At 37.0% G+C, this 22,056-nt stretch overlaps 1 protein-coding gene across 1 annotated transcript in view; it reads right to left on the bottom strand.

Annotated features, from left to right (window-relative positions):
- The window catches only part of Eif5b (eukaryotic translation initiation factor 5B), an 83,513-nt gene that overhangs the window by 19,984 nt on the left and 41,473 nt on the right, over positions 1-22,056 (bottom strand). The window contains exons 7-10 of the mRNA XM_013019781.1: positions 17,300-17,398; positions 16,246-16,335; positions 14,319-14,393; positions 1,893-2,176 (exon numbers count right to left, since the gene is read on the bottom strand). Of these exons, the coding sequence (XP_012875235.1) occupies positions 1,893-2,176; positions 14,319-14,393; positions 16,246-16,335; positions 17,300-17,398 (548 nt within the window). The remainder of the gene's footprint in view (positions 1-1,892; positions 2,177-14,318; positions 14,394-16,245; positions 16,336-17,299; positions 17,399-22,056) is intronic.

Below are 22,056 nucleotides of genomic sequence, written 5' to 3'. Positions count from 1 at the left end.
CACACACACACACACACACACACACACACACACACACACACACACACACACACACACACACACACACACACACACACACACACACACACACACGCGCGCGCGCGCGCTCTCTCTCTCTCTCTCCAATATGAATATATTCCTTATCTGAAATAAGTGGGACCTTAAAAGTGAAAGTATGGTTTAAGAGATAAGAGGTCCAGCCTTGAGTGAAAAAGCCAAGAAAGAGCTTTGAGGCCCTTTGTTCAAGCTCCTGTGCTGGCACAAAAGAAAAAAAATTACTTCAGAAATGAAGTAATGCACATCAGAAGTATTTCTGATTTGGGGGGTTGTATATACATGAGATATATCTTATAAATGGGCCCAATTAATTATAAAATTAATTTACATTTCATGGCTGTCTTATCTACATAGTCTGAAGGTAATTTAAAACAATACATTTATTGTGCGTACATTTTGTTTCATTTTGCTGGTCCTGAAGCCTGAACTATCTCTAAGCTTCTTTTGCTCAAGAAAAGCACTCTTAACACTGGAGCCACAGCGCTACTTCTGGCCATTTCTGGGTAGTTTGTTGGAGATAAGAGTCTCAGCCTTTCTGCCATAGCTGGCTTCATCCAAAATCCTTAGATCTCAGCCTCCTGAGAAGCTAGGATTATAGGCGTGAATCACCCACACCAGGCTCTATTTTGACAAATGACACACTTGAAGTCAAATGTATAAACTTTATAATTGAGCAGCTTAACATTCTCCAATAAAAAAAGAATTATTTAACCCAAAACATCAGTAGTTCTGGAGTTCAGAAACTGGAGAACAATCCCAGTTAGTGGTTTACAAATTCAATTTGTCCCATACAAAATGTAGACAAGGAAAAAAAATCAAATTATTGATGTTATTAAAAATTAATTACAGCTGGGCACCGGTGGCTCACACCTGTAATCCTAACTACTCAGGAGGCTAAGATCTGAGGATCATGGTTCAAAAAGCCAGCCCAGGCAGGAAAGTCCAATAAACCCCTAGAAAACCAGAAGTGGCACTGTAGCTCAAGCAGTAGAGCGCTCGCCTTGAGCTGAAGAGCGAGGGACAGTGCTCAGGCCCAGAGTTCAAGCCCCATGACTGACCAAAATAAAAGAAACAACAACAAAAAAGTAATTACATATGAAAACATGGAGGGGCTGGGAAGGTGGCTCAGTGGTAGAGCACTTGCCTTGCATGCCTGAGGCCCTGGGTTCAATTCCTCAGCACCACATAAGCAAAAAGAAAAAAGCCGGAAGTGGCGCTGTGCCTCAAGGGGTAGAGCGCTAGCCTTGAGCTGAAGAGCTGAGGGACAGTGACCAGGCCCAGAGTTCAGGCCCCACGACCGGACCCCCCCCAAAAAAAAAGAAAAGATGGAAAGCTAGAAGTTTTTAGCTTTAAAAATTCAGTAACTAGAGTTCAAGCAAACTAAAGTATTATTTATACTAAGCTGACAAAATGAAAGAAATCCTTCGCTTCAAGTCTACTACATTAAATAGGAAAAACAAAAAAGCCTACTAGGTATTTATACCTTGTTAAAGAGAAGTTTAATCAATGTGCCAGATTTAAACAAGTAGATATCTCACACTAACAGTAAGAACTAAACATCTTACCAACTAAAGGGCATATACTCAGAATACCTTCACATACCTGTACCATCACCCAAAGAACACAATATTTGGACAAAACAAGGAAAATGATGCAGTCTCCAGTATGACTTGGGTAAGGGAAGAAAGCCTCTGGGTAAGATCAGTGTTGAAACTAGAGAAGATATAATTCTTAAGAATATATTTTGTAAAGTATTGGTAAAAATCTTTAGTTGTCATAGTACAGCTCTAATGATAAGAGTGGGGAAGATAGAAACAAAAAGGAAGAAAAAATACCTCAATTCTCCGTTTTGCTTTGTCATAAGCCCTTTCTTCTTTAGTTCGATCATCATCAGAGTCATATTCAGAGTCTGAGCTAATTTCTTTACTTGGCTTTTTATCTAATGTCTTTCCTGAATCTTTTTCATCTGACATCTTTTCATCTTCCTCATCACCTTCACTGCCTTCGCTTTCTCCTTCTTCTTCCTCTTCTTCTTCACTCTCTTCTTCTTCCTCCTCATCTTCCTCTTCTTCCTCCTCCTCCTCAGGGTTTTCTTTTACTTCTATATGGACTGTGTTTCCTTTTTTAAGGAAAGCAAACAAAATTTAAAATATCATAGATTTGTATCAAGATAGGAAAACTACTAAAAATGCACTAAGGCAGCAACATTGTGTTTTCATACATTGCAAATGCAAAGTATTTGTCCACATGATACAATGAAGATGGTCACTTAGCAGTAAAAAATTCAGTTAAGTAAGTTAATAAAAAATAAAATCTACTACTAAACCAGGATCCAAGGTAGAATATAAAGACAGGGAGAAAAACACAATGTACTCCTTAAGTGAGTCTGGAGGTAATACAAAAGGTTACGTTGTTTCAGTGCTAAAGGGCTAGGCACAGCAAATTCAGACCTACCAATAATTAAAGCAAGGAAGGGACAGAAGAGGGAGGAGGCACAAGGTTACACTTTACCATGGGGTAAAATTCTGTAAGAACTCCACCAATGGAGCATGAATTAAGAATGAACAAATAGGACATCATCCTCACTACTGCCAAATCACCTTCACCTTCATATGCACTCAATAAAGTTCAAAATAATATACTCCATATTGTGTGTTCATTCATATTCCTGAGTATATATTGAACACCCATAAAAATCCAAAATCTGGCCAGGTACCAGAAGCTCACACCTGTAATCCTAGCTACTCAGGAGGCTGAGATCTGAGGATCACTGTTCAAAGACTGCCTGGGCAGGAATGTATCTTAAGACTCTTATCTCCAATAAACCACCAGAAAACCAGAGATGGCACTGTGGCTCAAGTGGTAGAGTGCAAGCCTTGAGCTGAGGGGGATAGTATTCGGGCCCAGAGGTCAAGCCACACAACTGACCAAAACAAAAATCCAAAATCTGAACTTTTTTTGAGCACTGAAATGACACTACAAATGGGAATTCAACTCATAAATAAAATGGTTAAAAAGTATGGCATAAACCAACCTTCAGGCTGTTTTAGACACACATAAATTAGATTTCATCATAAGGCTTGGGTCATATCCCCAAAATACCTCATACTGTATATGTTAATATTCCAAACTCCTGGATCCTAACCATTTCAATTAAGGGACACTAAATCTGTACAAATAAATTTATCTATCCTCGACATACAATTACTTCTACAATCTTGTAAATAAATATACAGTACAAAGTATAGAACCATTTCCACAAAGAAAACCAGTAAGACACATGGAAGATTTTGATGCACTGAATTTGTAAAACAAAAACTTTAAAATTTTCCCAACATTCAGGAGAAACGGTTAAAATTTTTAGGAGGTCATTTTTCTTTTAAGTTACATGGAAATTCTGAAATGGAATATATAGGAGATGAAATTAAGCTTTCAGTAGGCAGGCTTAAAAGAATGAAAAATTAATGACACAGTAGACAAATAAAACAATCCAGAAAGAATTACAAAACTCAATAGAAAATACAGAAAAGCAAATTGTAGTATAACAAGTATCTAGTACAGGATCAAAAATGAAATAATGGCTTCATTCATTACAAAATGAACATACATACATACATTCATAAAGCCCTCCAAATAGAATGATACACAACATCACAAAAGACGGGAGGGAGGGAAGGAGGAAGGGAGGGAGAGAACCTACCCTGGGGGCATCATGATCTAAATCACAGAAAACCCACATTTAAACTGAAATCTGATTTCTCATTAGAAGCAATAAGTCAAAATAAACAATATCTTCAAAATATTATATATGAAGTTTCAACCAAGAATTTCTTCTCCCTCAGTAAATACATCATTATAGAATGAAGATGAAATAAAGATGCATTCAGAAATGAAAAAATAAAATGTCTTAATAACCCCTATAAAAGGAAATTTAAAAAGATGTTTTTCAAGAAGGAAGAAATGAACCTAAATAGATCAAAGACATAGGAAGAAATAGTGCACAACAAATGTGAAGAATAAACATAAGGGCTGGGAAGGTGGCTCAGTGGTAAAGCGCTTGCCTTGCATGCCTGAGGCCCTGGGTTCGATTCCTCAGCACCACCTAAGCAAAAAGAAAAAAGCCGGAAGTGGCGCTGTGGCTCAAGTGGTAGAGCGCTAGCTAGCCTTGAGCTGAAGAGCTGAGGGACAGCGCCCAGGCCCAGAGTTCAGGCCCCACGACTGGACCCCAAAAAAATAAACATGATGAAATCTCCACTTCATAAAAGTGTGAGAAATACAGAATGACATGAAGAAAAAAGAGAAATGTTATATAAATGGGATATTGGGTAAATGTTCTTAAAGTATTTTAAAGTCCCTACAAGGTATTGAAAATGTATAATATTAGGCATTAGGCATTGTTAGATGAAATGTGCAAAATTAAAAATCTTGGTAACCATCAAAATAATAACTAAATCAGGCATGTTAGCCGTTGTAGGCTGATCTTAATTAATATTGAGGCTAGCCTGGCAACACAGTGAAATCTTGTCTTAGTAGAAACAAATTAGAAAGTGTAAAACTTTCTAGCATATGGAAGGAGAAAGATTGGAATTTTAAAAACTTCAACAATCAAAGATTGTTAGAAAAGAAAAACAGAAAGAAAAAGAAAAGAGAAGGGTTGGAGATGTGGCTCAGATGGTAGAGGAACCAAATTCAAGTCCCGGTCTCAGACCAAAAAAAAGAAATTTAATGTAAAGAAAAACACGACTTAGATGAAAACTTAAAACCAATATACTTCAATTGTACTCTAGCTAAACACTGACAAATTATGTTTCTCATGGTGTGAATATAGATTCACATTGAAACCTAATCCCAACTGTGGTGGTATGAAGATGTGGGGCTTTTTGAGAAATGATTAAGTGATTAGGATCCTGTCCTAATGAATGGATTATTATTATAAAAGTAGTATTGGGGAAAAAAAGGAGACTTGGAAAGTGTTCACCCCTCTTGCCCTTTCAATCCTTTCTTCATGGAGAATAGTGTTCTTCTTCTCTGAAGATTGCAACATCAAAGCAACATCTTGAAGGTAGTGAGTGAACTACACCAGACCTAGTAACTGTTTCTTGAACTTGTGTTCTTCTGAAACTTCAATTTTTTTTTTTATAAATCACCCAATCTGTGGTATTTTGCTATAGGAGCACAAATAGAGTAAGATAATGATTTAATGATAAAGAAATAATAAAGATTAATACTGATCTATGACTCAAAGCTGGTTTTTTCATATTGAGTACAGAATAAAAGTAAGGCAATCGACATGACTTGCAAAAAAGAAATGTCAGTAATATATGGCTAAATTAATCAATAAGATTTAAGATTATTTTCACCTAATACCATAGTATCAAAATATTAAACCTCAAAAATTAACAACATGCAGGGGAAAATAAGACAATATAAAATCACAGTGGCAGTCTTTTTTTTAATCAGGATAGTCTCAGCAAGAGGGAAAAAAAGTATGCCATAAAAGCACCTCAGAACAATATAAAATTGTAACAAAACTTTTGATCAGCAAATTTGAAACATAAAGTAAGACACCAAACTAATGAAAATATAAATGTCAATGAAACAATAGGGAATCACTCTAGCTCTCCCTAGTCAAACAGAGATTTAGGGCCCTAATGTGCACTTCTCCCCAAAATTGACAACAACAAATAAACAAATAGAGAATCACAGGAATGGGAGAGAAAAAAACCATGGAGAGCTCTTGGCCAACTCCCCAACCCATGCCAGCAGCACAGCAAAGCCACAAGAGTGGCCTTGCTGCCCAGGACTCCAGGACCTGACCAGCAAGACTGTAGCATCCAGACGGAAGATTTATCACAATGTCAAACCCAAGAATCAGTGAATATCCTGCCTGGGGTCCCCCCTCCCACAAGGGACAAACCTGGCCCAGACCCCTACATTCTGCCCAAGAAGGGGCACCAAATTTGATGAGGAAAAAGAGGCCAGAGACCTTCCTAACTCTCCCTTCACCCCACTCGTTGGCTTCCAGTGAGAGACTACCAGCACTCATATTGGAAGGATGCTAGGACCCTGTGTCCTCACAGCAAGCTATCAGCAGGAAAATTGGGCCTGTTTTAAACCAACACTGACAAAAGCCTGTGCACCAGCACCATTCGCAAAACTCATGCCCATCCTGGAGGCCTAAACACCACCATCTGAGGCCGCAGACAGAACCAATCATCCAGCTGCCAGTGGAGAGCTCCCTGTCCTGAGCCAGGAAGCATGGCTCAGATCCAGCCGCCAAGCACTGGCCACCTGCAGGGAGAGAAACCAGGGGCCAAACACCTTCCAAAACACACACCCATCTCAGAAGCTTGAAAGTAGCCTTCATAACTACTGCCAGAGAAGGGACCCAGGACTGACTTCAGGCAATGCTCCCTGGCTCAGGGCCGAGCAAAGCATGCACGCACAAGCTGGCAGCACTAGCCACCAAATCAGGGAGGAAGCACAGACAAATGCCTACACATGCATGGGAGCCCACCCCTTCCAAAGTGCCCATCCTGGAATCTAACTTTCCCAGCCCCACTACAGATGAGTTCTTGAATGCTAAGCCCAGGGCCAACCATGTGCACAAGCATTCACTGGCCTACAGACCCAGCATGGGCTAGTCCACCGTAGTTTGAGCTAGCTTGGGCCAAGCACAGGACAACACCTGTCAGACACAAACAGGCCATGCTCAGGACACAGCACTGACAATCCCTGAACCCAAATACATAAATCGCAACCAAAAATGACAAGATTCATGAATAATTAATAAGACATATAATCCAAAGCCAACAAAAATTCAAGGAAGGATTTCAGTGAGAGTAAAAAGAGATGGAGGACAAAAGAAGCATTAAAGAAATGACAGAATTGGCCAATCAAATGAAAGGGGATATGCAAAAATAATTTCAAGAATACAAAGAAGAAATAACAAGAAAATCCAGAACCCCAAAAAAGGTATGGAGATAAAAATACACACCTCATTAAAAGACATCATTAATACTCTGAGAACTGATCTAGGAAGCATAAATGGTCCATAGGTAACAGAATAAGTGAAATGGAAAGCAGAGTATCAGAAGCAAAGGATTAAACAGAGGAGCTACAACAAAAAGTCCAAGGTATGGGAAAAACACTCCGAATTTACAAAAGGGAAATCCAAGAATTTGCAGACTTAGCTAAGAAATCAAATTTACACATAACTAGGATCTTCAATAATAAAAGCACTGAAAAATCTATTCAGTAAAATAATAAGAGAACTTCCTGAATCTTAAGAGAAAAAAATCTCAGTCACCTAAAAGAAGCATCCAGAACCCCTAGTAGACAAGATTGAAGAAGAAACACTTCTAGACACATCATACTAAAAGCATTAGACTTGAAAAGCAAGGAATTTTAAATGCTGCAAAATCAAAGATGCTATATTACAAGGGAAAGAAAATCAGAATCACTGCCAATCTCTCCATACAAACCCTCAATGCAAGGAAACCCTGGAATGTTATAATCAAAGCCCTGAAGATCAACAACTGCCAAGTCAAACTGGTATACCCAGTAAAGCTATCATTTACATTTGATGGTGAAACTAAAGCCTTCCATGACAAAATATAAGGAATTCATGAACAATAAACCAGCACTACAAATAATACTAAAAAGTAGGTACATAATCTGAAGCAAACAATCAAAACCAAGGATATACATCAGACAAAAATCACCAGAAGAACAATTTAGTAAGCACAGGAAGAAGCAAAATACAGGAAATCAAGAAAATGGCAGTAAACTTTACATATTTTTCTTTATAATAACCCTAAATACTGATGGACTTAACTCCACAGTCAAAAGAAAAAGAATAGCATATTGGATCAAAAAACAAGATCCATTCATTTTTTTTTATCTCCAAGAGTCCTATATCTCACAGTCAAAAATAAAAACCAACTACTAGTGAAGGGATGGAAAATGATCTTTCATGCAGTACCCTGCAAGAAGGCAGGAGTAAGCCATATTGATACCTGATAAAATACAGACTTTTCATCAAAGTCAGTACAAAGAGACAAGGAAGGTCATGACATAGTAATAAAGAGAATGATCCATGAAGAGGAAATCTCAGTGGTAAATATCTAGGGACCAAATAATGGAGAACCAAAATATGTTAAACAAACACTTTTGAACTTATAAAACAGGATAGACTCAAGCACAATAACAGTGGGGAGATTTTAATACCCTGCTCTCACCAAAGGATAGGTCCACCAAACAAAAGATAAACAAAGAAGCCTCTGAACTAAATGACACCATAACCCAAATGGACTTACCAGATATCTACAGGGTATTCAACCCAACAACATCGCAATTCACATTCTTCTCAGATGCCCATGGAAGATTCTCCAAAATAGATCATATGATAGTACACACAAAGAACCTAAGCAAATACAAGAGGATTGGCATAACTCCTTGCATCCTATCTGACCACTATGGAGTCAAACTAGTTCTCATCAAAAAAAACATCCTGCAGAAAGCACTCAAACACATGGAGGCTTAATAACACACTACTGAATAACATCTGGGTCACAGAAGAAATTAAGGAGAAATTAGAAAGTTCTTACAATTCCATGAAAATACATCACAGTGGAACCTCTGGGACACAGCAAAAGCAGCATTGAAGGGGAAGTTTATACCTCTAGGTGCATGTTAGGAATAGGTCAACTTAAGCAGATACAGTATTGGTTAGACCAAGGAAGAAGGAAATTTAACTGGGTAGCCTGAGAAACATAGGTACAGACCCTGGGAACAGAACAAGACTGCGGTCTGACCATTTGTATTAAGAATAGGGCCAAATGTTAATTAAAAAATACAGGCTTGAGTGAAGTAGGGAGTTCAGCACCAGGGTGGCTCTTCTAGGCATTCAAAAGGATGGCCTGTCTCACCTCTAAGCCATTTGGGGAGCTATTCAATGCTTTCCACAGTTTGGGAAGGTAACCTAAGACTATGATATTTGCATTTCTCCCAAGCAGAGCCCTCCTAGCTCACACACCCCACCAGGCCAGGTGTTGCAAATCAAAGGGAGGCTTGCCCTACTTCCAGGCCTTGGAGCCTAGTAAGCAGCAGCTCCCACCTTCTGCTTAAGCACCAACATGACTGCAAGGATGGCTTACTGCTTTTGTGGAAGGCTTTGGCTTATTGCTTTGTAAATGTGTAATTACTAACTGCTGGCTCTGCTTTTGTAAACCCACTTGCTATCCCTTACATCCCCACCTGCATGTGGCTTCACAATCCTGCCATAAGGGAGCTCTGGTGCTGGTCTTCATTGTCTTGGTATAGTGGAGGTTATAGGCCATGGCTAATAAATGATTCCTAGTCCTACTGACTAAGTGTTGGTGACTCCTTTCACCAGTGGGATAATTCAGTGCACACATATAGAAAAGAAACAACTCAAGTAATTAAACTCATGATACAAGAAAAAAATCAAATCTAAAAATACTAGATGGAAAGAGATAGAAAAGATTAGGGCAGAAATCAACAAAATAGAAATTTAAAAAGCTATACATAAAATCAATGAAACAAAGATAGTTTTTTGAAAAAAAAAATTGACAAACCACTTGCAAGATTAACCAAAAAAAGATCAGAGATGCCACAGGAAACATCACAACAAATACCCAAGAAATTCAAATTATTATAAAGGATTACTTTTAAATCTATACTCACAAAAGGAAAACTTACCAGAAAGGGATGAGTTTTTACAAATGTACAAACTGCCTAAACTAAACCAAGAAGATATAAACCAGCAAAACAAGACGCTAATACACAAGAGAAAGCCCAGGCCCAGATGGTTTCACTGCAGAATTCTGTAAAACTTTTAAGGACGAATTAATATCAATACTATTAGAGTAAATTAAGACTCTGCCAGAAAACCAAGTGGACATCCAGGTACCAAGAACAAAAGAAAGATTTATTGCCAGTAAGGAGACTAGCAAAAAACAAAAACAAAAAACAAAAAAAAGACTAGCAAGACCCCTTTCTCACCAGGTAAGAGGAAGTGAGAAGTTCCAGCTATGGTCTCAGATGACCTTTTATAACTTTAGGGATTTGGGGGATCCCGCTCCTTATATGGTCATAGGTATCCCATAGTGGTATTCTGTTAGGGAAAGTGGGTAGGGGCTAATCATTTGCTGCCTTTACTACATGGACCTAGTGTTGCCTAGGGAAAGAACGTGTTAAGTCATGAGGGAGGAGGCTTCTGGGCTAACATCTACTCCTCAAGCTTTTCCGTGAAATAGAAATTGAGTCATCCCAAACTCATTCTATGAAGTCAGTAACACACTCATCCCAAAACCAGGTACGGATCCAACAAAAAAGAGAGCAAGGGGCTGGGAAGGTGGCTCAGTGGTAAGAGTCCTTGCCTTGCTTGCATGAGGCCTTGGGTTTGATTCCTCAGTACCACATAAGCAGAAAAAGCCGAAGTGGCACTGTAGCTCAAGTGGGAGAGGGCTAGCTTTGAGCTGAAGAGCTGAGGGGCAGTGCCCAGGCCCAGAGTTCAGGCCCAATGACCAACACACATACAAATACACAAACACACACACACAAAGAGAACTAGAGAGCAATTTCTCTGATGAACACAGATAAAATATTAGCCAACAGATTCCAGAAACAAATAAAAACATCATACATTATGACCACGCAGGCTGCATCCCAAAGATACTAGGCTGGTTTAACATACACAAACCAATACATGAAATCCAGCATTGTCAACAGAGCCAAGGTCAGAACCACATGATAGTCTCAATAGATGCAGAAAAAGCCTTTGATAAAATACAACTGTTATGCATGTTGAAATCTTTGGAGAAACTAGGAATAGAAGAAATATTTCTTTTTTTTTTTTTTTTGGGGGGGGTGGCCTGGTCGTGGGCCTGGGCACTATCCCTCAGCTCTTCAGCTCAAGGCTAGCACTCTACCACTTGAGCCACAACGCCACTTCAGGCTTTCTTTTTGCTTATGTGGTACTGAGGAATCGAACCCAGAGCCTCAGGCATGCAAGGCAAGCGCCCTACCACTGAGCCACCTTCCCAGCCCAGAAGGAATATTTCTTAAAACAATAAAGGCTATATATATGACAGACCAAGAGCCAACATCATACTTACTAAATGGGGAAAACCTAAATTTCCCCTAAAATCAGGAACAAGGCAAGGATGCCCACTCTCTTCATTCCACTTCAGTATAGGTCTGGAATTCTTAGCCAGAGCATTAAGGCAAAAAAAGGACACAAAAGGGATTCACATAGGGAAAGAAATTAAACTATCCCTACTTGCAGATGACACCTAAAGGGGCCAAAAAAGAACTCCACTCCTAAATCCCTAGAGCTGATAAACCACTTTGGCAAGGTAGCTGGATACAAAATTAACTCAGAAAGATCAGTTACCTTTCTGTATGCCAATAGTGCACAAGCAGAAAGAGAAATTATCAAAACAACCCCATTTGTAATAGTCTCAAAAAAAAAAAAACAACCTAGGAATTAACCTAACCAAAGACATAAAAGATCTTTACAGAGAAAACTATAAAAATCTGAAGAAAGAAATGAAAGAAGATACCAGGAAATGGAAAGACCTTACATGTTCACGGATAGGTAGAATCGGTATTCTGAAAATGGCCACACTGCCAAAAACAATATACAAATTCAATGCAATCCCCATCAAAATCCCAATGATGTTCTTTACTGAGATAAACAGTTCAAAAAGTCACATGAAACAACAAAAGACCTATAATAGCCAAAGCAATTCCAGGCAAAAGAAGCAATGCCCATGGTAATTCAATACCAGATTTCAAACTCTACTACAGAGCCATAATAACAAAAACAGCTTGGTTACTGGCACAAAAACAGACCCAAAGATCAACGGAACAGATTAGAAGACCCAGAAATAAAACTACACACTCACAGTCATCTAATATTTGACAAAGGAACGAAAGACATACAGTGGAAAAAACAGAGCCTCCGACAATTGGTGTTGGGAAAACTGGGCAGCAATATGCAGAAAACTAAAAAAGGGTCCCTGCTTGTCACCATGCAATAACATCAATTCAAAGTGGATCAAAGACCTCAAGGTCAGACTTGAAACTCTGAAACTACTGCAACAGAGAGTAAGAGAAACATTAGAACTTATAGGTATAGAGAGGAAGAGTCCCAGGGGCACAGCAGATAGGACAGAGACTCAACAAGGGGAACAACATTAAAAAGTTTCTGCACAGCTAAGAACACACTTACAAATTAGAAAGAAAATCAACCAATTGGGAAAAGATCTTTACCAGCAATACATCAGACAAAGGCCTAATATCCAATATATGCAAGGAACTCAAGAAACTAACCCCTCCAAACTTAATACACCAATTACAAAATGGGCAGGGAGCTAAGGAGAGACTTCTCAGAAAAAAAGATAAGAATGGCAAAGAAAACACATAAGGAAATGTTCATCATCCCTGGCCATAAAGGAAATTCAAATCAAAACATCTCTTCCCAGTTAGATTGGCCAACATTTTAAATTGGAAGAAATGCTGGTGGGGATGTAAGGAAAAAGGAACCCTACACTTCACAGCTGGTAGGCATATAAACTAGTACAATCACTTTGGAAAGCAGTCTGGAATGTCCTCAAAAAAACCAAAATAGAACTTCCCTACAATCCAGCCATACTACTCCTAGGCATCCACCCTGATCATAATGAACCAGGATATGATAAGGACTCATTGCTACACTATTCACAATAGCCAAGATATGGAAACAGCCCACATGCCCCACAATACATATGTGGATCCAAAAATATGTGGTACCTATGTACCACAGAAAGAATAAAATAAAAGCCATCAGAAATAAAATAATCTCATTTGCAAGGAAATAGATGGAATTAGAACAAATGTTGAGGTAAGCCAAGATCAGAGATAAATGGCACATATTCTTTCTGATATGCAGAAGTTAGATCTAAAACACTGAGATATAACAAATTACACAGGATTCTAGATACTCACATACAGTGACACCAAAACAGGATAGTCTTAGGAGAGAATCACAAAGGTGTAATACCCAACTACCTCTTCATATGTACATAAAATAATATATATACAGGAAGGAACACCAAAGACAGAGAAACAAAGAACTCTTAATTTGCTTTTTTTTTGCTGATGATTCTGTATTCTTTACCTTATATACAGTATGTTCACGTGCATATCTGTAGAACATTAGAGGGAGGGCACAAAATCTGAGCAAAAAGGGTGAAATAGTACAGCAGTAGAACGTACTGGACATTAATGAAAGTGAGGTATACAACTTGTGGTTGGAGAGGAAAGAGAATGGGAGAGATTGAGTGAAGAGATGACACTGTACACAAGGAAATATCCTTATTACTTGACCATATACTAAGCTGTAAAGCAAGACTCAAAAGTTTTTCAAGGGTGAATCATAGAATCACTGATCACTTACATTTGCTAAAAGATATACTAAATCATAGATAAAGAAAATAGAAATATTAAAAAAACCAATATATTAGAATTTGTAGAATTTCATGAGGGCATGCTTAAAAATTAATTGTAGCTTGAAAACAAGGATGAGGGTGGGGGTCTGAAAAAAATTGGAGTCAAACATCATTCTCTATAAGATAGAAGAAAAATCATAGTAAAGGAAGTAGATATTTTAGTAATAAAGGGCAGAAAGTAATGACCAAGAAAGTTTACACATTAAAGTGACTAGGTAACGTATTCATCTTTTCATTAACTTTTTTGGGGTGCCTCTCTTGGAGCTTAAATCTAGTATGAACACTATTGCTGAGCTTTTTCCTTTAAGGCTAGCATTCTACCACTTGAGCCACTCACACCAAATTTCCAGCTTGGTGGCTAATTAGAAATAACAATCTCACAGACTTTCCTGCCTACGCTAGTTTGGACCTGTGATCTGTCTCTTGAGTCACTACAATAGCAAGCATGAGCCACTGATGCCTGTATCTTTTCGTTACTCTTAAGTTAATAGCCTTTTTGTAGGCTACTTTTATTAAGAATCATGGAAAAAGTATATTAAACATCACCCTGGGAAATGTATTATAAATACTAGGTATGTGTTTTAGAAATGGATTTATTAACTATAGCAAAGGAGACAGCAAGACTGGCCCTCATAACCCAAGAAGGGTCACACCTATGTTTCATAATTAGGAGACGATTCATGTAAATACATTCAACTTGAATGACCACTGGCTTTTATCAATGTGTAATTGTGAATTACTCACCTTTTTCTCTTTCCTCATCACTGGCCATAGCTTCCCAATCATCCAATCCAGCATCCTCAGTTTCTTCTTCTTCTTCTATAAATTTTCATTTAACATACAAAAATCATTTAAGAATATGACACTTTTAGAAAAAAGAAAACTACGCTGTGACATTAATGTTTTAATGATTTAACTAGGTAAAACTATGCATGCACCTTTTCTTTGGAATTGATTTTTTCAATGTAGTTAGTATGTTATAATTTACTATTAATAAATATTTCGCTATTTCACAATACATACTCAAGATACCAGAACTTAACCTAAACTGCATATGTAAAGAATTTAAAATTTTACTAGTTTAAATGCTAAACTATTCTTTTATCTAAAAAGTATATATGAATACATTATATTTTTAAGAAGAATGCATTTCACATCTTTTTGAACTTTCAACTCATACTTTATGAACATAGTTTATTATTCATTTTGCTTTAGCCTTCACAGATATATTCAAATAACTATTATATTTCAAAGTTGAAGATACAGATTATTCTATTCTAGGAAAAAAATAAATGTGGTGCTGAAAGTCTGGAATAATTTTAATATGAAAAACTATAATACTCTCTGTTAACAATTACTCTCCTTTTACTAAAAATGCAACTAGACAAAACCACTTCTAAGAAAGGAAGATGAACATGGGATTCTATCTCCCTATAATTATAATTTCTAATAATTCTCAATCACTTTAGGAAATGAGTCTCAGAAATAAATAAGGACTCTCTAAAACTTTTTGCTTGATATTACAAATAACTTACAAACCTTACAACCAATCCCCAAACTCAATTCCTCTAATATCACTATCTTTGGGGAAGGGAGGACAGTGTGGGTGGATGTGTGTGCACTCAAGTGCTTATCCTGGGGCTTGAATTCAGGGCCTTGGGCACTGTCCATGAGCATTTTTCATTCAAGGTTATCATCTTAACACTTAAGTGTTGAGATGGTGGTTAATTGGAAGTAAGAGTCTCACAGACTTCCCTGCTTTGAACTGTGATCCTAAGATCTCAGTCTCCTGAGTAGATAAGAATACAAGTACAAGCCACCAACACCCAGTTAATTTCATTATCTTAACCTTAAGCTGAGGCCTACCCATGTGAAATTACCATATTCAATTAGGAGAGAAAGGTAAGAAAAGGAGCTCTCATTATTTGTGAACATCTTCAGCCTGTTCTGATCCTGTCTTAAAACTGAATAGTCTCTTGAGTTTGTACATACGTGATTATGTACTCAACATACCTTTATCTAGCCTATGGTCTTCTCAATCTCATGAAGGAGAACTTTAAATTTTTTTTAAAAAAGCCAAGAGATTTTTTTCATTACAAACACAGTGTTAAATATTTTAAAAAAATGGTGTTAAAATGCAAATTTCTGTAGTTCTTAGATTTTTAGGCCTTGAGATTTTCAACCCATAAATTAAAAACAAAGAAAATAAAGAATAGGTACTGTTACTAAAGAAAAAAACACATTGTAATCTCATTTGTCTACTGCTCAAAATTTAAAAAAAAAAAAAAAAAAAAGCTATCTAGGCTGGGTGCCACTGGCTCACGCCTGTTATCCTAGCTACTCAGGAGCTAAGAACTGAGGATTATGGTTCAAAGCCAGCCCTGACAGGAAAGTCCATGAGACTCTTATCCCCAATAAACCACCAAAAAAACAGAAGTGGCACTGTGGCTCAACTGGTAGAGTGTTCGCCTTGAACTGAAGAATTCAGGGACAGTGCCCAGGCCCAGAGTTCAAGCCTAGGACTGACAAAAATAAATAAATAAAAAGGGGAAAAAAAAGCCATCTAGACAAAATATGTATTTGTTTCCAAAATACTTAATGATATCTAAGATAACTTATGATACAATAACAGCATCTAACAGTAATCAATTGATCCCCTAATGCCACTGGCCTGGTTCAACAGGGGTTGGTGTCTCTTCTTTTTCTGGTACTCCTTGTTCTATAACTTCTACAACAGAATTCAATTCCACTGCTTCAGACACTGAAAAAGAAGCACACATCAAGTTAACAATATTTCTGCAGCGTGTTATTTCTGGTAACATACCCTGTTCAATATGTAATTGAAAAAAATCAGTAATTAAGAGCCTATGTCTTGGGTGCCAGTGGCTCATACCTGTAATCCTAGCTACTCGGGAGGCAGAGATCTGAGGATTGCAGTTCAAAGCCAGCCTGAACAGATAAAGTCCATGAAATTCTCATTTCCAATTAACCACCAAAAAAGCTGGAAGTAGAGATGTAGTTCAAGTGTAGAACACTAGTCTTGAGCACAAAAAGCTTAGGGACAGCACCCAAGCCCTGAGTTCAAGCCCCAAGAACACCACCAAATCAAAAAATAAAAACAACAACAAAATCCCCACAACATCACATATTTCTTCTGCAACATTTACCAGCTGATGCATTGTTAAAAAACTACTCTTTTGGGCTGAGAAGATGGCTCAGTGGTAGAGGTTTGCCTTGCATGCATAAGGCCCGGGGTTCGATTCCTCAGCACCACCTAAGCAGAAAAAGCTGGAAGTGGCACTGGGCTCAAGAGGTAGAGTACCAGCCTTGAGCTGAAGAGCTATGGGGCAGTGCCCAGGCCCAGAGTTCAGATCTCACAACTGACAAAAAAACAACTACTCTTTCTACTCAAGGAATGAAATACAAAATCACAAAAAAGTTATTATTGTTGGTCATTAAAGTTAATAACTATTCATAGAGTAGCCCATTTTTTCAAAGTAAAGTACTTTTTCTATTAGCCTCTCATTTAAATTAAGTATGACAATAAAAAGAAACAAGGTATAAGAAATTTCAAAATGCAGTTCTGGGAGTGTTATTTGGGAGTGGAATATATTGCACAATACCATGCCCATGTATACACAATTGAGTTCAGTGTTTTTTAAAAGACAGTGAGTTGAAAGATATGAAGAAAAGCAAACAAAACAGTTTCCAAAACAAATACAAACCTTCTTTATTTTCTAGCTGCTGAGGTGTTTTTTTCTTCTTTTTATCTTCATAAATTGGCCTTTTTTTTGGCAAAGAGTCTTTTGATGGCACTTCAACACCTGATAAATAAACAAAATCTTTAGGCTTATACACTTGACATAACACCTGACACATAGCTTTTGAAAAGATAACATTCCATACTATGTGGAAATGAAGTATGCAACTTGTGGGCAGGGACAAAGTAGGGAAACTAAGGGAAAGTGAATGACAGGGTAATATTTTCTAAAAATAATTGTATTTACTACCTGACTTATGAAATGGTAACCCAGCTATACAACACCATAATAACAACAATAAAATTACTACTTATTTCAAACCAGGTACTGGTGGCTCATGCCTGTGATCCTAGCTATTCAGGAAGCTGAGATCTGATGACTACAGTTCAAAGACAGCACAGGCAGGAAAGTTCATGAGAATCTTATCTCTAATAAGCTATTTAAAAAAATCTGGAAATGAAGCTCTGGCTCAAGTTACCCTTGAGCAAAAGAAGCTCAGGGACAGCACTGAGGCAGAGTTCAAGCTGCAGGATGCAAGCACCCACGCACCCCATTCCAATAACCTCAAAGATATATAGCCTAAAATATAAAAGGTTATGCATGGAAAAACTACTTTTACATAAGCATCTTAAAATCTGTGTTTCAGTAACAATAACAATTTTAATAAATGCATTTTTACAACCACATTGCAACAAAGCAGCAGTTATGTCATCCTGTGCTGTTCCCTGCAGCTAAGCTTTCCTCATACACTGGGCTGCTGAGCAACACCATCAGCTCTTTACTCCTAACCATTAGGTTTTTCCCAAAATGTCAATTAAATGGAAGTTTTCAGTCTGGCTTTGTTATTTACAGGGATTTATGAGTAATCCACTTTGGGGGATGATGTGGGTGCTGGGTCCTAGGGCTTCATCTCAGGGCCTGGGCGCTGTCCCTGAGCTTTTTAACCCAAAGATAGCACCCTATCATTTAGGCCACAGCTCCATTTCTGACTTTTTGGTGATTATTGGAAATGAGAGTCTTATGGACTTTCCTGCCCCAGCTGGCTTCAAACCATGATCCTCAGTTCTCAGCCTCCTGAAGAGGTAGAAGGTACCTGGCTTGTGAGTAATCCAGTTTTTGCATGTATTAGTATAACATCTTCCTATTGCTGAGGAAATAACACTGTATGGATATACCAATTTGTTAATCCATTTAATAGCTGAGGGACATCTAAGTAATTTACAATTCTGGATAATTCTGAATAAAGCAAATTTGAGCATTTTTGTGTTAGTTTATTTCATGTTTACCCACCATTTCAGAGAAGTAATAAAACAAAGCAAACATGTACTTAATTTTATGCTAAACTGCCTATTGTTATCCTAGTAACTCATACAATTTTTCATTCTTAATAAATTTACTGCTGTGAATCTTCACTGTTATGTATAGGTATATTTTAAAGGTTTTAGATTTATGTATGCTATGTGTTACTAAGTCATTTGGGATCTTAAATCTCCCTAAGGATTAATTTAGGCAGTGTATGATTTTCATGTGTTTATAAGCTTCTTGGTAAAGAGATTGTTCAAACCTTTTATCTACTCTTATATGAAGTTGTTAGTTTGTTTTGCTGAATTCTGAGACATCTTTATATATCTGGGATTTTACATACTAATCTTTTGTCAAATATATGATTTGAAGGTACTGGCTTTGAATTCCCTTAACAATGTCTTTTGCTGAGAAAAAGTTGTGAACCAAAATTTCTCATTTTTCTCTCTGATTATAAAGTCATATCTAAGCACTATTTACCTAATACAGAATAATCATGAAGACTTTCTCCTATGTTTGCCTCTAAAAGTTTGACTGTTGTAAATTTAGATTTAAGATTCACTTTGAATGGAGATTAACAAAAGGTTTTTTCTTGTTTTTTAAAACAACATACAAATGTCCAATTGTTCCAGTACCACTTGTGGCAAAGACTACAAAATACTTTACACTTTGAACTACATTCACCTCTAACAGGAAAAATTAAGAAAAATCAATTGACCATATATAGGCTTTCTGTTCTGTTGATCTATTTGGCTATCCTTTGCAAAAAACATAGTATTAACTCCTTTAACTTTGGTATAAATCTTGAAATATGGTCTGTGCTGTCCAAATTTGTTTTCCTTTCTCAAAATTATGGCTATTTTAACATGTTAGATTTTTAAACATACGTTTTAGAAAAGTTTATAGATATACAGAAAACATGCTTTGGGTTGACAGCACTGAATCTAACAGGTTAGGGAGAACTTAACATAACATTCTAGATGGGCTGTGAAGGTAGCTCAGTGGTAGAGTACCTGCCTTGCATGCATGAGGCCCTGGGTTCGATTCCTCAGCACCACATAAGCAAAAAAGAAAATAGCCAGAAGTGGCCCTGTGGCTCAAATGGTAGAGTGCTAGCCTTGAGCTGAAGAGCTGAGGGACAGCGCCCAGGCCCAGAGTTAGGCCCCACGACCAGACCCAAAAACAAAAAACATTCCAGAGTCTTAAAATCCATAAACATGGCATCTCTCTACTAGGTTTTCTTTAATTAACTAATTAGTGTTGTATTGTTTTCCATATATACATTCTTTAAATATTAGATTTATAGTTATGTTATTTTTTTCCTTTTTGGATTGCTACTATACATTTTTTACTTTCACATATTGTTAGCATGAAGAAATACAACAAACAGTTGTATCTGCTATCTTTTTTGTCAGTCATGGGTTTTGAACTCAGGGCCTAGGCCCAGTCTCTGAGCTTTTCACTCAAGGCTGGTGCTCTACCATAGCTCCACTTCCAGTTTTTAGGTGGTTAACTGGAAATTAGTGTTTCAACAATTTTCCTGCCCAGGCTGGCCTTGAACCATGATCCTCAGATTTCAGCCTTCTGAGTAGCTAGGATTACAGGCATGAGCCTATTTAGATAGCAGCAAGCTATCTTTTTAATCTCACGTATTAGTGCTAAGGTTTGGGGGAGTCAAAAGGAGGATGGGGGAGTTGAGGAACATACCAGTACAACACAGTGTGTGGTAAAAAGTAGCAAACTTGACTTCCTCATAAAGCTAAGGCTTACAACTGAGTCGTTCACCATTAGGTGTAATTGTTGTGCTTTCTATGTGTAAGTATCTTCTATCAAAGTGAAGAAGCTACCATTTTTAATATCCAGGTAAGTGAATTCCTTTCTATACCCAGTTTGTAAATATTTATTAAACACTGAATGATAAATTTTGACAAATAATTTTCCTCATTTATTAAGGTAATTTTCTTTTTTTGTTTTGTTTTGTCAGTCATGGGGCTTGAACTCTGGGCCTGGGCACTGTTCCACAGCTCTTCAGTTCAAGGCTAGTGCTCTACCACTTGAGCCACAGTGCCACTTCCTGTTTTCTAGTGGTTTATTAGAGATAAGAGTCTCAATGACTTTGCTGCCCTGGCTGGCTTTTGAACCGTGATCCTCAGATCTCAGCTTCCTCAATTGCTAGGATTACAGGCATGAGCCACCAGCACCCAGCAGTAATTTTTCTTTTAGATTGTCAATATAGAAAAGCATTTTCATTCATTTCAAAATACTGAGGTCATCCTTTTATTCCCAGAGTAATGTGCTTTATTATCAAGATAGATTGCCATTGTATGTAAATATGTATAAATATACATATTATTGCTAGAATAAAAGTGCAAAACATTGAGAATTTTTTAGTTCATAAGTTACATTAATCTATATATTTCTCTTAAGTTGTTTTTGTCTCAATAAGTAATAACAGTAATGCTGGCCTCATAAAACAAGCTGGGTATTTCTGTAAGATAATGTTTATGACTGGTCTAATTTCATCCTTAATTATTTTAGAATGTCCATATGTAGTTTATCTAATTGGAAATTAACCTGATTAATTTAAATAGATATGGCCGATTTTTACAATGCATAATGGGATTATTTACTTGTTTCTTTGTTTACTTTGTTTCAAGTTTTGGTAACTCATGTCTTTTTAAAAGTCTCTCTATTACAACTAAGTTTTAAATTTATAGACATAAAATTATTCAGAGTAATGCCTTATAATTATCTTAATACCTTCACCCCTGATAATGGTTTTGATTACTGTGGCTTTTTTTTTGTTCCAAATTTTTTATTCAGTTCATGTTAAAACTCAATGTTGATGGGCATTTGGAAAATGGAAATCACATGATGAAAATATCTAAATTCTTGAATCCAATTCTAGAGAAATTGGTAAAAAGAACTGTATTCCTAAAAATAGCCACTTAAAAATAAATATTGAAGGCATTATTGTTATATCTCTTATAGTGTTGGTACTTTATAAACTCAATAAATAAGGTCAAAAGATTTCCTAAAAGGAATCATCTTTTAATAACACATCTTGTCACTCAGAAAAAGGCAAAGTACCAGTTATTCCCCAGGGAGACTGTTTTAGATGCATCAATAATTTTAAACATCTCTTTGTATTAATATTGCTGTTGGTCACTATTGAATTTCTTCTCATTAACTACATTGCCACTTGACTTTGTATAAAGAATTTAGAAAACTTTCCTACAATGTAGAACTTAGGAACACTCTTCTAATTGGTTAGATTAATGGCTCATTAGATGGAACCTGAAGTTAGATTGGCCAATGATCAATAGACTCCATGACCAGATCCACCACTGATATGGTAATCAGTTAATCAGATTTGTTGTTTGTTTTTATTTTTTTAATTTTAATTTTTAGTGAACATA

The sequence above is a fragment of the Dipodomys ordii genome, unplaced genomic scaffold (genome assembly GCF_000151885.1).
Source record: "Dipodomys ordii isolate 6190 unplaced genomic scaffold, Dord_2.0 Scaffold47, whole genome shotgun sequence".
NCBI lineage: Eukaryota > Metazoa > Chordata > Mammalia > Rodentia > Heteromyidae > Dipodomys > Dipodomys ordii.
This window is presented reverse-complemented; position numbering and strand designations above follow the sequence as displayed.